Source organism: Eubalaena glacialis, chromosome 8 (assembly GCF_028564815.1).
Source record: "Eubalaena glacialis isolate mEubGla1 chromosome 8, mEubGla1.1.hap2.+ XY, whole genome shotgun sequence".
NCBI classification, from domain to species: Eukaryota; Metazoa; Chordata; class Mammalia; order Artiodactyla; family Balaenidae; genus Eubalaena; species Eubalaena glacialis.
This window is the reverse complement of record NC_083723.1, coordinates 26,112,642-26,130,976: the sequence shown is the minus strand read 5'-3', so window position 1 is coordinate 26,130,976 and position 18,335 is coordinate 26,112,642. Positions and strand designations below refer to the sequence as shown.

The following is an 18,335-nucleotide window of genomic DNA, read 5'->3' as shown; positions in this document are numbered from 1 at the left end:
GTCATTTTATAACAAATTTCAGTCAGTGATAAAATACCTTTGTGTTTTAAGTGACCAGAGTCATTCTCACTCATATTGTCTGTATGACAGTATCTCTACTCTGCAAACACATTAGGTGTGTGTATCTTGCTCATTGTGTTCTTTAGGCAAAGCCAGCCATCATCACAAATGTTCTTTTTTCAATTAGGGAAGATGTTCCAAGTACTCAGCTTCATGTACCATGAAAATATTAAACATATTGATCAGCTCTGCATCACAGTGTGGGTGAAGAGGAAGTGATCATAGAGTATGTGATCATTTGGTCATTTCAGTAAAGCTTCATCTTTGGGAGCTGGCACGCAAATTTCCACAGGGCTATGAGAAAAATACTTATATTAGGAATAATACTGATACAATTATTATATCTCGAGAATGATGGAGAGAAAGCTGCCCATATTTCTAGTTGGATGAGTGCTCTGGAATCAGAATTGCACACTGGTTGATTAAAAGATGGTTGAGAAAATATAAATATCAAGTTGTTATGAGCAAGGAAGCTAAATACAAATTAATTCTGAAGCAAAAGAGTAGCACACTCTCAATTGCTTGAAATTCTTATAAATGCCTATATTTAGAGAGGTTTAAAAGTTTTCTGTACCAACATGTAAATAGAATATATTTAAAAAGATACTTGGGACTTACTCAGAAATTCTTTCAAGTTTTTGACAAAAGTCAACAGACTGAATTTTGGGCATGTCATGATTCAAGTTAATGGGAATATTTGTTTAAAAATGACAACATTTATCAGAAGTTTTGATGGGCCATGATTTATAATTAGAGGCAAACATAAATTGTGTCTTAGTAATGTTCTCAATATTTTCACTTTTTACTGATGCCATTTTCTTTTGGTATATACAGAATTTATTATTCCTATGCATTTATGTAATTTTTCCATCATAGTTAAAATTATCATATATAAATATGATTTTAGAATTCGAGGGGCTTTCCAAGTGATCTAGCAAAGGCTTTTATTTCAGAAAGAAAAACCAGAAGCTCAGAGGAGATAATTGTATCAGCCATGACTGTGGGTGCTTATTACAGGCAGGGCCTGGACTAGACCTGGTTTTCCTAAACTGAATTAAAAAATGGTCAATTCTTTATTAAAAATTTTTTTCTATAGGCTAAGGAAACTGTAAGCCAGCAGCCAATGTTAGGGGACAGCAACATCAATTTGAGGACAGGAGTGATGAAGTCCCAGAGTGCTATTAGCAAAGATACTTGTGGCACCTCTAACCATGGAAGGGTGGCCACATGTCTGGTTTTCGCTGAACAAGGATTAATAATAGAAATTAAAATCACATTCGCAATATTAGCAAAAGCCATGAATTACCTAGCAGTACTTTTACTAATATATTTAGGACCTGCATTTTATTTTATTTTATTTATTTATTTTTATTGAAGTATCTTTGATTTAAAATATTTTACCAGTTTTGGGTATACAGCATAGTGATTCAGTATTTTTACAGATTATACTCCATTAGAAGTTATTACAAGATAATGGCTATAATTCCCTGTGCTGTACAATATATCCCTCTTGCTTATCTACTTTATACACAGTAGTATGTACCTCTTAATCCCATACCCCTATCTTGTCCCTTCTCCTTCCCTCTTCCTACTGGTAACCACTAGTTTGTTTTCTATATCTGTGAGTCTATTTCTGTTTTACTCTTTACATTCATTTGTTTTCTTTCTTAGATTCCACACATAAGTGATATCGTATGGTATATGTCTTTCTCTGACTTACATCACTATGCATAATATTCTCTAGGTTCATCCACGTTGCTGCAAATGGCGTATTTTCATTGTTTTATGGCTGAGTAATATTCCATTGTAAATATATACCACATCTTCTTTATATATTTGTCTGTTTATTGACACTTGGGTTGCTTCTGTCTCTTGGCTATGATAAACAGTGCTACGATGAACATTGAGGTGCATGTATCAGTTAGAATTAGTGTTTTTGTTTTTTCTGGATATATACCCAGGAGTGGAATTACTGAATCATATAGTAGTTCTATTTTTAGTGTTTTAGGAACCTCCATACTGTTTTCCATAGTGGCTACACAAATTTACCTTCCCACCATTGAATATTATACTGACTGTGAATTTGTCATAAATGGCCTTTATTATGTTGAGATATTTTCCCTCTGTACCCACTTTGATGAGAGTTTATATCATGAATGGATGATGAATTTTGTCAACTGCTTTTTCTGCATCTATTGAGATGATCATGTGGTTTTTGTCTTTCCTTTTGTTAATGTGGTCTATCAAATTGATTGATTTCCATATGTTGAGCCATCCTTGTACCATGGAATAAATCCAACTTGATCATGGTGTATTATCTTTTTTATGCATTGTTGGATTAAATGTACATTTAAAGTAATTATTGGTAGGTATGTACTTATTGCTGTTTTATTACTTCTTGTCTGGTATTTTTTTATAGTTCTTCTCTGTTCATTCCTTTTTCTTTTTGCTTCTTCGCTTGTGGTTTGATGATTTTCTTTAGTAGTATGCTTGTGTTCCTTTTTTTTTTTTTTTCTACGTCTATTGTTGGTTTTCGATTTATGGTTATTATGGGGTTCATACATGTTGACCTATAACTGTATCTAGTTGTTTTAAATTGATAGTCATTTAAGTTCAAACACGTTCTAAAAGATCTACATTTTACTCCCCTCGCCCACATACTGTGTTTTTGATGTCATATTTTGCATCTTCATGTTCATCCCTTGTTTACTGTAGTTATGGTTCTTTTACAATGTTTTGTCCTTGAATCTTCATACTGGCGTATTTAAGTGGTTGATCCTCAATATGTGCAATATATTTGCATTTCATAGTGGGATTTCCCCTTTCATATAGATTCTTACTTCTTTTTCACTTAGAGAAGACCTTGTAACATTTCTTTCAGGGTATGTTTAGTATTGATGGACTCTTTTAGTTTTTGCTTGTCTGCGAAGTTCTTTATTTCTTCTTCTGTTCTAAATTATAATCTTGTTGTGTAAAGTATCCTAGGTTGCAGGTTTTTCCCTTTAAGGACCTTGAATATATCATGCCACTCTCTTTCGACCTGCAGAGTTTCTGCAGAGAAATCAGGTGATAGCCTTATGTGGATTCCCTTGTATGACTCTTTGTTTTTCTCTCATTGCCTTTAGAATTCTCACTTTAACTTTTGCCATTTTTCTTATGATGTGTCTTGGTGTGGGTCTGTTTGGGTTCATCTTGTTTGGGACTCTCTGTGCTTCTGGATATCTGTTTCTTTCTTCAGGTTGGGGTAGTTGTCAGCTGTAGTTTCCTCAAATACATTTTAAATACCCTTTTCTCTCTCTTCTCCTTCTGGGACCCCTATAATGCAAATGTTGGTATACTTGTTGTTCCAGCGATCTCTTAAAATGTTTTCATGTTTTTAAATTTGTTTTTCTCTTTGCTGTTCTGTTTGGGTGATTTCCATTATTCTGTCTTCCAGATCACTTATGCATTCTTCTGTATCACTTGATCTGCTACTCATTCCTTATAGTGTGTTGGGTTTTTTTGTTTGTTTTCTCCAGTTACTGAATTCTTTATTTTTGATTGGATCTTTGTAGTATTTTCTAGTTCTCTGTTAAAGTTTTCACTGTGTTCATCTATGCTTTCCCCTAATTCAGTTAACATTTTTATTACCAATGCTTTGAATTCTTTATCTGGAAAATTATTCCTGTTTCATTAGTTCTTTTTTTCAGGGATTTTCTTTTGTTCTTCTAATTGAGAGAAGTTCCTCTGCCTTTTAATTTTGCTTAAATTTCTCTGCCTCTATGAATTTAGGTGAAGCAGTTACCTATTGCAGTTTTAAATGTGTGTGCTTATGTGAGAGTGTCCCTGTACAGACTGCATGTGCCCAGTGCCTTTGGTGGGAGAGCTGGATTTGACGTGGATGCAAGTAACATCTTTCTTCAGGATGTGCTGGCATCTGTCACCCTGGTAGGGGGTGGGACTGCACACAGAGGGGCTAAAGCTGAAGCTGGGTGTGAGGCAAGACTTACCCTCTGCTCAGGGGCCATCACTGCCCTGTTGTGGGGGGGGGGGGGTCTGATCCCAAGTTGCTGGAGCAAAAGCCTTGATGGTCAGGCCTGAGTTGGTCCTGTTCTCTTTAAGTTTGTCTTTTCCTTTCTCCGCAAAAATGGGATCCTTGCCCCAGAGTGGGGGAGTGCTGAAGCCAGGGGGGCCCATGTGAGCTCTTGGCTCATGTTGTCCACAGACAGGAGTCTGAGCTGTCTCAGATGAGCTGTCCCTTCAGGTGCCCGCAGTTGTTTCCCTTGCTCTGCTCAGACACAGCCTTGGGTGCCAGTGCCTTTTGTCCCTCACAGCTGACCACAGCCCTAAGACTCTGCTGCCCCCACTCTGTGGTAGAGCCACACCGCAGGGCAGGCAGGGCCCGTATGGACTCCCAGCATATATTGGGGCATGAGCTGTGATGGAGCAGCTGCCATCAGAAATCTGGGCTTCTTCTGAGGCGCTGCTTGAGTAAATGCCAACAATGGCCACTGTCAGTCCACCCAGGCTCTGCCCTGGGATGGCGTCGCCTCCGTGTCCCTGTGTTGAATCTTCTTCCCAGTTGTGGCCACCCCAGAACCAGTGCCGCATTGTGACATGGAATGAGCGGGGCCAGGGCGTTCTCTCAGCTCGGGCTGAGGCAGGCAGCAAGGTGGTCATGGGCCACCAGCAGCCGCCAGAGTAGTCTTCTCTTCACCCTGATTTGGGAGCAAGCCAGCGCATGCATGCACCCCTCACAAGTGACGTCCAGGCTACCCGCAGCCCTCCTGGTCATTGCAGAGGTCCTCCCACCAGCCAGAGGGTCTCATCCGCCCCGTGCAGGACACCGGTACTGGGCTACCCCATCTGTGGCTCACACCGCACGCTCCCCACGGAGGGTCTCCGTCTGTGGAATCTCCCTTTTCCTTTGAGTCCCCTCCCAGGGGCACAGGTCCTGACCCAATCACTTTTCTTCCCTTCCTACCCAATTACATATGTATCTTTCTGACAGCCTTGGTTGTACAGGAGTCCTGATGACAGTTTCCAGTTAGTTTTCAGTGAGAATTGTTCTACATGTTGATGTATTTTTGATATGTTTGTGGGGGGAGGTAAGCTTCACATCCTCTTACTCTGCCATCTTGATTGATCTCATTAGGACTTGAAGTTTAAGAAAGAGAAAAGAGTATATGAGATATATGTATAAGAGTTGAAATGGAGGAACAGTAATAAATGTGGAATTGATGAATAATTCTTCCTGGAATGAAAAGCTGACTCATGTGAAGATACCAGTTTGTCCCCAAATTATTGGTAAATGTGGTTTTAATTTGACAAAAGACAGTTCTGAAGTTCAATAGGAAAATAGTGGTGGAAAAAGTAGCGTGACAGAGTATGGCAGCTTATTCTTCTGGCATAAATTAAAAGTGATTAGACACCATGGAGCAGAGCTTCAGGGGTTTGGGTTTGAAGTAGAGTCCTGACCTCGGTTGTTGACTGACTCTGAGCACTTTCCTTGACACTCTAAGCCTCATTTCCTCAACTGTATAAGGGAAACCATATTACAGCTAAGACTTTAAGCTTGGTCAAGGTTAAGTGAATTAATACATGTGATGTTCTTAGATTGGCATAGCTGTGATTTTCAGTACATGTTAGCTAATATTTTTATTATTAATATTAAAAAGTAAGAAGCTGGTGAAATAATGGGAACAGGAAAGGAATATGTATCCAAATAGTAAAGGAAATGTATCCATAATCTTAATTTATTATACACAGTGGATCAGGAGCCAATAATTATTCAATAAAAGGGAAAATTGGCTATTTGAAAAAAATTGCTTAATCTAATTGTCCCCTCGTACTATTGGGGAAAATAATTTCCACCATGACTAAACACCAAATGTAAAACAAGCAAACAAAACCATCAAATATTAGTAGAAACTGTAGATGTTTATTTACCTGAATAGTGGATGGTTTTCTAAGCATAAAAATATTTTAAGAAATCATAAAGAACAGGATCAAAAGTTAAAACTAGAAGGTAAGCAACAAACTGGAAAAAATAGGACTTACAATTCACAGGTTTATATGACAATTAATATGTGAGAAAAACTTTCACTTCATTAACCACTGAGGAATTCAAGTAATTATTGAATATTGAAATATTATTTTAAATTACAGTTTAGCAAATAAAAATGTGTGTCTGAGAGTGAAGTGAGACTCTCACACATATTTAAATTGGCTCAATATATCTGGAAAGTAATTTGGCAATAGATAAAAACCTTAAAATCATTCTTAACTAGGAATATGTACATATGCATGCGGGTAAATGCTATAAGCTATTTTCTCTGGATTTTAGAATAACCATTTTGTTTCTTTATAATATTTCCTAGTTTCCTATGAAAAATGGGAAAATCAAAATAAATAACAAGTATTTTAGTAGGAATAAAGCAACCAAGATTTTGAAGATCACAGCCTCTGTTCACTTTCCTTTTATTTTCCTTCATTGCCATCTGGTGTCCAAAATGTAGATCGCTTCTGATACCACAATTCGTAACTACTGCCTGATATGCAAAATTGTTTGCAGTTTATTTAACTTAGATAATCCATTTAAATTACTTTATATAATATAAATTTGTTATATAAATTATTTACAGTAGTTAATTATGTAAAGTAGTTTACTTATATTTTATAATTTAAAAAAATACCCATGTTCCAAAGCAGGCCAGTCTGAATTTGAGTTGTTTTTGCTGATCATCTACACAGCGTGAGCCCATAATTTTACACTGTATTTCTTTTTCATGGCAAAAAAACAAATAGAGTTTGAAATACATGAATGAGGTGAGGGAGTGGAAATTAAGGACATACTGAGTGGTCAGACAAAGATTAAATGGGCCACTTTTTCTCTGCAGTTCCAAGTGGAAGAACATCACCTTTGGATTTATTTTGCCTTTAATTCTTCAACCGTCTAGGGCAAAACTACTTGAGCCCACCAATCTCTTCAGTGGGAGCCTTGGTACTCCATGAAGGTGTATTATAGGTGCCATTTCTAGACAAGGTTGCTTTTCAGGAACTTGATGCCTCTTAGACTTGTGTATATCAAGGCAATGTCAGCATTTCAGTGTTTGTATCTCAGGTTAATCCAATGAGCAGCAGAGCCTCCTCTCTCAGAAATATTTTGTGGATGATTTCTTATTCGGCACAGGACATCAGAACAAAAAATAGACCTTGCCTTTACAAAACCAAGAGTTTAAGTTATTTCATTTGAGAAATTAACAATTTGTTTGGGTCTTAAATTATCTTTTAATTTGATACGTGTACTTGATTGTGATATTTAATAGGAAGGTTCATTGGAGGCATTGAAATTTACTGTTCATGGTTATTCCCAGAGACTGTTTCAAGAACTAAACTAATGTTTGAGGGCCACCTGTACCATCCCAGTAGTGAACTTTATTTAAGGGTCACTAAAGCTGATATTGTTTATATGAATCTTTCTCATGAATCTAGGAATCTATTCTTATTTCTTATGAAGTATACTAATGTTTTTACTAAAATAATTTTTAAAACAATAGAGTTGGGGCTTCCCTGGTGGCGCAGTGGTTAAGAATCCGCCTGCCAAAGCAGGGGACACGGGTTCGAGCCCTGGTCCGGGAAGATCCCACATGCCGCGGAGCAACTAAGCCCGTGCGCCACAACTACTGAGCCTGCGCTCTAGAGCCCGTGAGCCACAACTACTGAGCCCACGTGCTGCAACTACTGAAGCCCACACGCCTAGAGCCCGTGCTCCGCACCAAGAGAAGCCACCGCAATGAGAAGCCCGCGCACCGCAACTAGAGAAAGCCCGCGTGCAGCAACAAAGACCCAACACAGCCAAAAATAAATAAATAAAATAAATAAAATTTAAAAAAAACAATAGAGTTGCAGTTGATTTAACATTTACTATGTGCCGGGCTCCATGCTAGGTGTTCTGCATACATCTTCATTTGGATATTTTAATAGTGTCTTTTTGGACAGAGTATTTATATTTTTAAATGTACAAATTTAACAAGATATTGCAGAACTAAAATACAGGTTCTATACTTAGAAGGCTTTAGCTAAATTATTGATCAGTATTTGTGCACTGTCTTCTAATTTTCTTAAACTCCATACATTCATTCAGTAAATATTTATTTTGTATGTTTATTGTACACCAATTATATGGATACCTGTTAATATGTCAAGTACAGTGGTGGGATGGCTATTTTCTTTTTTGGCCATGGCTTTTAATCCAGTCAAAGAGTCTATAAAGATATCATACAAAGAAATATAGAATTATGACTGTGATGTAGTCCATAAAAAAGATATATCTAGGCCTATGAAACTTTTAATGGGGTGATTTGACCTAGTCAGGGAAGATCATGAAAGCCTTTTATAAGGAAAGAATGTTGAGGTAAGTGGGACAACAAGTGTTGTAGGCGGAAGGAGCAGGGTATGTGGAAGAGGAAAGCAAAAGAATGTTCAAATGCTGGGGCAGAGGTAGAAATCCCTCCTCATTGCTACCCCAGATGCTCACGTTAACCCACACACCTTCCTGTCTCAGCGTGCTAGCAGAGATTTTTCTCAGCATTTCTGATAAGGGACCTACTTGGTTGAATTTTCTGGGATTGGGAAAGGAATGAGCGCGATGTTAGTTTGGATTTGGGGCTCTGTAGGATTAGTTAAGTATACATATTTAAAAGTATTTTCTTAAGAGATTACAAAAGCAGGACTCCTTAAATCTATTTTCAGTCACCATGTAGTATTTCAAAGCTGTATAATGCTATATTATTAGACTTTTGCCCTAAGTGGTGGTTAATGTATTAAATATGTAGTTTATAAATTACAGTCAGGACACATGTCACCAAAGACTGTAATTTCAGTTCGTGAAAGTAAATCTGTTCTTTTTTTTTTTTTTTCTATTCTAAAAGCAAGTGAGTCTAAGATGTCTGTGAAATATATACTTACCTAAGTCAGAACTTTTCACATTTCTCATTCCTTTCTTGGGGAATAAGATTTGCCATAGGGACTTATACTTTGTGAGTTATTCCTTTCTCTGCATTATTTATGAGTTTTGTTATGAGTATAATTGTAGTATTTCTGTTATACACCGCTGAATTTGTATTTAATGAATTGAATTTACATTTAATCAGTTTGTATTAAAGTGACTTAATGAGATGCTTCACTCTTCTGTGTTAAAAGCAGGTTAAGGCCAACCGAAAGACTCCGGGCAATACATGATTCAGTGTTCATTTTCTGCATAACTTGTAATTTTATCAAGTTTCATGATTTAATTAAATCACATAATAACATTTCCTGTAATCATTTCTAATGATTCTTTAAGGTCAGATGTTTTACCGTTAATGTATTGGCAATCCATTTTTTATTTTTACTTTATTTTTTTACTTTCTAACAGGGGAATTCTCACATTCTTTTTCTTTTAAAACGGGATGTGTAGCATAAGATTGTGTCAGATTATCAAATAATGGGGGGCGGGGGAAGAGGCAGTGGGATTCGGATCTGAAGATACTGATTTTTCAATGATTGACTTTATTGAAAACAAGTATATTGGAGCTTTGTTCTCATATATATGATGTACCCAAAAGTAATGTTCAAAGTAAAAGTGAGAAAGAACTCAGTATTTATCTTTGCAAGACATTTTGCTTCCTGTTTTATCTATACTCTCTCCAAACCTTCCACCTCCTGTTTTACTTTATCCTGATGACCTTGCTTCATGGTCCAGTGGAGACAAAAGCCACAGGCAATAATATCATTTCCCCACACCAAATCTCTGTACACCCAGCGGCGGGACTCAGCCCTCGCTCTTCTTTCCCAGAACAATGAAGTGGATACATGGTTTCTTACAGGCTTGTTCCTCTAGGAGCATCTGTATCCCGTCCTTCCCCATCTTCACAAGAGCTTCGTTTTTCACCTCTGTTCTGTTGCCTGCACAGTTTTCTTCCTTCTCTCTTCAAGATAAATCCTCTCTTGCTCTAGTGACCCTTCACTTTAAAGAAGCCTCTCCTCGACCCCAGTCCACCCCTTCAGGGACCACCCTGTTAATTCTCTGCCTCCCAGCCGAGGTGCTCTGAAGACTTGCCTCTGCACGGGCTAATCCCTCCCATTGTTCGGCGCGCTCCATCGGGTTCCTGCCCCGCCCTCCAGACGCTGCCTGTGTAACGCGGATGAGTGCAGTGGGTGCTTTTAAGCCCTCATCTTTCCTGTCTCTGCCCCGCAGTGTGTTCTTCTTGAGACTGTTTTCCTCTCATCATCTAAGACAGTCCAGTCTCCTGACTTCCTTCCTGCCTCCAGGGGATCTTACTCCTGCTCAGTTTTCTCAGGGACCCCTCCTCTGCTTCACTTTTATTCACATGGTTTTAAACCAGATTTCTCTGCTGAAGCTTTCCGTGTTTTTTATATTTAATCAAGACTTCTTCTGAGCCTCTTGCTTTCAACGTTATGATTTCTTGACATCTTCATTTGCGTATCTCACATACTGAAGTCTCACCCGCACTTGAACTGTGTGCTTCTCTCCCCTAATCCTCAAGTGTCCCTGAACCCGTCCCTCCTCCAGCCACGCAGATGCCCATGTCAGAATTCTCTTCTTACTCAACGCAGACCCAGTGCACCATCACAGGCTAGTGATTCTTTCTCCAAAATAGGTTTTGAACCCCTCTTTTCAGACCATCTCCATGAATAACAAAGCCACTTTGTCTGTTCAGCTGGGTTACCGCAATAGCCTCCTAATTATTTTCCATCCTTTGAATTTTGCTCACCTTACATCCAATTCCTAAGCGAGCTGTTAAAGTTCTAGATTAAATTATTTTGCATTTGGCTTAAAACCTTTCGTGACTGGCCGTTCGACAGAGAATACATGCCTAATTGTTTAGCATTGCCATTAGAACCTGCCTCCGTCCCTGGGCTCATTTCATGTCATTAGTCCTCATGTGAAACTGAGCTAAACTCTCCATCTTTATGTTTCCCTAAGAGGCTTCTTTTCTTTTTGTCACAGCAGGGCCTTTTTACGTGTTGTTCTATCTGCCTGGAATGTTCTTCCTCCATAGTCTTCAAGGAAACATTTCTGTGGAATCACAGGAAATGCCATTTCTTAGGGAATTTTCCCCCGAACTGCTTACAGTCTGAATCAGAACCCATTCTCCAGATATTATCTCTTAGAGATTAGGATTATATTGCTTTACATAACTCATCATGATTTATTGTAGTATATTGAGGGGCACTGCGGGAGTAGTTAAAATCCCAGACTCTTGCTACAGTGCTAGTCTGAATCCTGACTCTCTATTACTTATTTGTTACGTGACTATGGACAAGTCATTTAACTATGCTTAAGGTTTCTCATGGGTAATAATACTACTTACTTGCAGCGCATTTCCAAAGAGGAAATGATTAGTATTTGTAGAGCAAATAGTCAATGCAGCACAAAGTAAACACGTATAAGTGCTTACATACATATATATGTGTGTGTGCATAATTTACCTCATGTCTGAAGGCACAGAGCTCTCACCTACCACAGCTCTGGACATATAACAGGCCGCCAATGAATATTTGCTTAATGGATTGATGAATTGTACAGTGTACCTTATCACTAGGCTTCAGGGATCTTCAGAGAAAAAAGAATGATGCATTATATTTACGAGAATAGATAATCACTTATGTAAATATATATTTTGGCTTGTGATCCACCTATTAAAATCATTATGTGCTTTTGATCTGAGAATGTCTTCAACATTTGATGTGGCCAGCCCCTTTCCTTTTAGCAAGTATGTTTTTATTATCATTCTCATTTTGCAGATGTGACAATCTAGGCCCCAGGAGCCTAAGGGGCTTGTACACATAGCAGAGTTAATAAATGATAGGACGATCCCATTCATTTTAGCGCCCTGATCTTCTTGCTGGAGTCCTATTCTTATCTTTTTGGAAATATCCAGTGAACTGTGTGAATACTTTTTATACGGTTGCTGAAATTACTTTGGTGATCATTCTTAAATTTTCAATTTGGGGCAGATATTATTGGAGTTTGTTTTCTCCTCCTACAGACTCTTTGTTGTTCAGGCCCTTATCACTCACAGTAGTAACTCTGCCATGACCTGCTTGCCCTTTCTCTTGCCTCTGTGATTCCACTGCATTCCCTATATAACCTCTAGAGTGATAGTTCTGAAAGACCACTCGTTGTTCTTGAGTCTTTCAGATTACTTTCCTGTTTTAACCCCCATGGAAAGACTACCATCAAATTTCAAATTTACTAAACATCTGTTCCTGTCATTCTGTGTACCACTTTTCCATTTAGCGTTTCCTCATGCGAGGCAAGTAAAATGCTCAGTTTCTCCCTGTATTCTGTGCAGGCATCATCATATCATTTCTGCATTCTGAATATATTTCATTGTTTGTTGAGAGTTTTGTGTGGTTTTTTTTTTTTTTGTAATCTAAATGCTCATAAAATTTGAGAGCTGGGAGGGACCTCACATAACTCAAATCCCAAATTTATAATCAGGGAAACCAAGCTAGGTTCAGGAAAGTGTCAATAAGCGACAGGCTAATACAGTAGGGGTTGGGGCGTGGATGAAAATTACTGTTTGATCTTTAGTGCACTTCTGTTACCAATCTACTCACTTTTCTTTTTGAAAGAGAAAGCAATGCAGAAGGATTGAGAAGTATAACACAAATTCAGTAAAAATTACATGATTGATTTTAATGTTGGTTTATACATTTACCTTTTTATCTTTTGCAGTTTAACAGCAATGCCCAGGATGTAAGCTGTTTTCAGCACCTCGTCCAAGCAAATGTAAGAAATAAGAAAGTGCTGAAAGATGCAGTGAATAATATCACAGCGAAAGGAATCACAGATTATAAGAAGGGCTTTAGTTTTGCTTTTGAACAGCTGCTTAATGTAAGTATTAATTCTACCCCCTTTTGTCTTTTATTATTGAATTGTAGGATCTGAATTTCAATATCCTGGTAGTTGCAGCTCTGTAGGGTTAGATAACAGTTCTGTTTTTCATTCATTTAGAAAGCAGATGTGTCTAGGAAGTAGAAATGTTTGAACTTTTTTAATTTTTAAATCCAAAATTCAGAAGGTATACAAAATGTAGATTTTCTTTTTCTTTTAGATCTTTTCTTCTACTCTCTTTTTTCAAACTATGTTTAAAAAATACATTTGTAAGGTAATTATTTAATTTTGAAGAAGCACTGGAAACTTAGTTGGCACATTTAGAATATCATCTCTTTTGTCTTATCTCAATTAGTACTGTATTTATTTGGAAACTTGTGCTCTCAATCATCAAATGGTTTCTGGAAATATTTCAGTTTTAAACATCTAGTTTGAGTCTTCAAGTTGTTCCTAAATGTACAGAAAGGTCCAAATGGTTAACATCAAGGTAGACAGGAAGAGCAGAAATTCCTTCCAAAGAGAAAATTCCCTTGAATGAATCATCGATGTCTATAGTTAGGCTTTTAGACTCTGGCACACCTACTCCCTGTCCCATATCATAACAATATTATAACATGAATCTCACACTGCGGACTAGTATTTTCAAATGGCCGTGTTGTCTGTTTCATTTGAACTACTTGAAAGCAGGAGCTATCATTCAGGTTTGTATCTCTTCTGAAGCAATATTATTGCAATGGTTCAGAGTATGGACCTAACATCTCTCTGCCTTGGTTTCCTAACTGGGGTTGTGTAAAGAATGTCCACAGAATCTGTGGGCATAGCAAACCACATAGAAAAGCACATGAGACTGTAGGCTGTTGAGTTGGTATTATAATTAATTAATAACTAGCATGTGGCTGGGACAGAATCAGCACATAATTCCTATCATATTTGCTGAGTCACTAAATAAGCCCTTATATTTGGTCTTTTCTGCAAACTTGATTTCGTTGTTCCCGAAGTAAATCTTCTAAACAGTTTTCAAGATCTCTGATTGGGTGATGACTCGTTGATTTGTTCATTCAGCCAGTATTTATTGAGTGCCTCACAATTTATCCTGTCACAGTGCTATTGCTGAAATTCCAGACATAAACAAAACCATTTGCTCTCAAGAAGGTTGAGCATAACATGCTAAATCATCATTTCTCATATAACATGTTAGTGCTGTTACAGGGTATTCACGGTGTGTTTGCTCGGAGCAGCTTGGGGAAGGGGGCTCAACTTACCCAAAGGAGGTCAGAAAATTGTTGCACTTCCTTGAAAACAGGATTTTGAAGAATGAGTTGAATCTAGGTAGGTGGTGAGGGAGATAAAATGAACAGCATCAACAAAGGCACAGAAGCATGGGGTGTCATGCACATTGAAAGAATTGCAGGTGGATTGGTATGGCTGGGCCATAAGCAGTAGGGGAGAGGTGATGGAAAAGGAAAGACCATGAGCTGCCTTTAAATGAAGTGTGTAGGAGCAAATGAAAAGTTTGTGGTAGGAGAATGACATGGTCTGACGAGTGTTCTACGTTAAGAAGCTATTGTAGAAATCCTGGTGTTGGACTAGATGTGCAGAGATGTTAAGGCGAGTGACCTGATTGGGTGGGTAGGAGGGGTTGCAGGGAGGGGGAGGGGGTGATTCCAAGTTCTCTGAACTGGAAAACTAGGTGGATGGTGGCACAGGAGTCTACAAAGAGGGAATGTGAGAGTAGAATTTTCAATTATTTGGAGTTGGAGGTAGTGATATTTTTTTTAGATACCATTAGATAAGCAAGTAAGGAGGTAGAAAAGCAAAGGAGTTCCACACTGCAGTTTTCAGGGGAAATTATCTTTGGTAAAATACATATGATTATTAAATAATGTATGTTTATTAATAAAAAAATGAAAACTCAAAACTTTGAAATTCAAGCGTAATTGATCATTAGAGTGGGATATATTCTTTCTGTAGTAAAGGAATGTGAAAGGTTTTTATATTTTTTCTCTTGAGTCAATAATCAAGTTTTCTAGATCTTGGCATTTTAATTATTCCTCTTAGTGTTGTTAACTGGCCTCACTCATTCCCTCCTATTCAGGTTTCCGTTGTGAAATGATGAGGAGGAGTCTCAAGCCTAATGTACTATTTCAGAGGCAGTCATGTAGAGGGGCCACGTTACCTCCCACGTTCATTATTAGTTGCTGATAAAATATGATCTAACTCCTGTTGGCCTCTCCCACTGCCTTTACCAAAGTTGTAAATGATTTTTAATATGTCCTCAATAGTAAACCTCATGTGTTTTGCTTTCCACATGTCCCTTAGATATTGCAGTTCTTCATTTTAAAATAATTTTCCCAAATGCCATGGCTTGCCTTATTCAGCTGAGGCATGTTCTGTTACCTCTTTCAGACACTTCTAGTCTTTTTCGCATCATGCAATGCCATTCCTTCTCTTTTGTTTGTCCTGGCCAGGTTTACCCTTAAGATCACTGAACCAGTTGTCAAATAGAATTAGATATTAAGATTTGAATTAGTCTTCAGTTAGCATTTCATAAAATACTGACAAATATATTGAGATGCATTTTTCCAAAAAAATTTTATTGAGTGCATATGATAGATGCTGTGCTACATACTGGCCACACAGAGATACAACAGTGTGTCATGAAATACCATATTAAAGTAGATTACCAACTCTAGCTGTTGTATTTTTATTGACATAATCAATTTCTTTCCTTTGATTAGTTCCTTCCAAGCCAGTTACGTATACTTGTTGTGACTGTGTGATTCTTTAGATAGCTGCAAACCCAATGAAAAATTGCTGAGATAGACTCTGCTTTCCCACAAGTTCTGAGGAAGAATGATGTTGAAAACACATTTCTGCGTTCCTCTTTTTGTGGGTGTCTTACGAAAGATCAGCAAGACTCAATGTGCTAAAAGTAACTTTGATACTTGTATTTAGTGATAATAATAATAATAATACCTCCACTACTTCAAAAAATGAAACCAAGTTCTGTTCTAAAAACTTTATCACTTTTCTGAGACAGTCCTTTAGGTAAATATTATTTTGCCCATTTTACATACGCAAATAGAAAACACAAGTCATCAGAGAAACTAATTTTAGTTTAAGGGACTTCAACATCTTTCACAAAATTATTTTGATGATAAAATATGTAAATTTTTGTATGGTCATATTTTCAGATAATTATCTTCAAAAATAAGAATGGTGCTTGAATGTGATAAATTGTATTAGTTAATACTTGAGTTTTCACAATGCTTGGTTAAAAGCCTTAACTCCCCATGGTCTAATGGCCTAGTCAACGAGGTAAGAATATATGAAACAGGATCTTTTCATCAGTAAAGCAAAATGTTGTCTTCATTAACTTTTCCACAGGAAGTGGGATTTACCTTTTTTGACAAATAGGTATAGGGACCTTCAATAAGCTTAAATACTATAGGAGAATTAGTGATTTTTTAAAAAATGTATTAGTCACTTAAAGACCAAGACTGTGCTGTCCAGTGTGATAACCATGATCACAAGTGGGTGTTGCACACTTGAAATGTGCCTGGTCTGAACTGAAATGTGTTACAAGTACACATTGAAATTTTAGTACTTCCTATGAAAGAAAAAAAAGTATATTATCTCAGTAACTTTTATATTGATTTGATGTTGAATTGATAACATTTTTGAACGACTGAGTTAAATATGTTATTAGAATTTCAGATATTTCTTTTTACTTTCTTTAATGTGGCCATTAGAGGTTTAAAATTACAAATTAGGCTCACATTATATCTCCTTTGAATATTGCTGAACTAGAGGGTTGACATTTTCGAAGAAGCTGAGCATTCATAAATCAGTGTGAATCTTTTATTCTCAACACTTTCACAAACACATTTCACAACAGTAGAAAGGCTGAGATTATAATTTCAGACCTCAAAGAAATACAGCTTTCTAAATTAATTGTGCATTTTCATGGCCCTTTGATGCTAATCCATTGTTTACCTAAATCCACCTCTTTGGGGACCTTAAAGAAAGTGTAAGAAAGGATTTACCACTGGAATTGAGTCTTTCATGATTAGAATATGTGTGGCTGCTTGCGAGCAGATAGGAGAATATTCTGGAAGTAGGTGTCGACATTTACAAAGATATGAAAGAGCACTGGGCATTAGGGATCAACACTGCAATTTCAGAAACGTAAAGTGAATAAAGTAAGATGAAGGAGGGAAGAGAGGAACAAATGTTTGTGAATAGATTGAAAATATATGTGAAAAGTTATGCACATTTTATTAATATTATTTCTTTATGGTGTAAACTATAGGGGTATAAAATTGACATCATGGCCATTAATTAATTTAAAACCCATTTATTAATTAACCACTGAGAGGTTATTATGTGCTAGGCATTCATCTAGGCAAGGAAACAACACTGAACAAAAACGACACAAGTTTATGCCCTTTTGGCATTTAACATTCTATTGGGAGAAGCCAATAATAAAAAGACAAATAAAATATATACTGCATGTAAACGAATGTGAAATGCTATGGAGAAAAATACAGCCTGGGAGGGTAAAGTTGTCAGGAAAGTCCTCACTGGTAAGGTGACATTTGATCAGAAGCCTGAAGGAAGGGAGACCCGTGGGTGTTGGGAATGAGGCAGAGCCCCTGTGTAGGGATGCGTAGGCCTGGCCTGATCCAGGAACCGGTTCTTAGAATTGACTTATTGAGCAGATACTTCAGTCATTACTTGCAACCTGTGCATGCTCTTTCCATATTACTTTTATACTCCCTACCTTTTATTATGAATGATATACATTTTTTTTAACAGTATAATGTGTCTAGAGCCAACTGCAATAAGATTATCATGTTGTTCACGGATGGAGGAGAAGAGAGAGCTCAGGAGATATTTACCAAATACAACAAAGACAAAAAAGTGAGTGTAATTTTTCCAATGTTTTAAATTTAATAGTAATTTAGGTGGTTTTTAAAGAGAGAGTGGTAGGGGTGGTGAGGGAAGACATTTTTGGTTAAAACATTAGTGTGCTGATTATAAAGTCATACAGATGGATTATAAGCTAATCACTGAATTAAATGTTAGATATCTTCTGTGAGATTCATAAGTACCTTATGACTAATTCATTAATAAAATAATTTGAACTTATAGAAGCCTATACAGGAATATATTTGTTTCTTTGTTTGTTCTACTGCAGAGGAAAGTATTGTAGAAAGACCTGTTTTGAAAGTTCACCCATGTGGCTGAACCTACTGATAGTGTGGAAAATATCAAATGTAACTATTTTTTCTAGCACTGCTACTATCAGCTTATTTCAATTTTCTGACTGACTCTCCATATTTTATAAAAGATCAATGATTCTCAACTTGGTTTCTTAAAATGCTAA

The 18,335-nt window shown here is 37.1% G+C and overlaps 1 protein-coding gene across 6 annotated transcripts in view; it reads left to right on the top strand.

The window, feature by feature from the left end:
* CACNA2D1 (calcium voltage-gated channel auxiliary subunit alpha2delta 1) overlaps window positions 1-18,335 on the top strand; it is a 494,545-nt gene that overhangs the window by 393,773 nt on the left and 82,437 nt on the right. For all 6 annotated transcript variants that reach the window (XM_061198476.1, XM_061198477.1, XM_061198475.1 and 3 more), the window contains 2 exons: window positions 12,788-12,946; window positions 17,765-17,869. In XM_061198476.1, coding sequence (XP_061054459.1) covers window positions 12,788-12,946; window positions 17,765-17,869 — 264 coding nt within the window. The remainder of the gene's footprint in view (window positions 1-12,787; window positions 12,947-17,764; window positions 17,870-18,335) is intronic.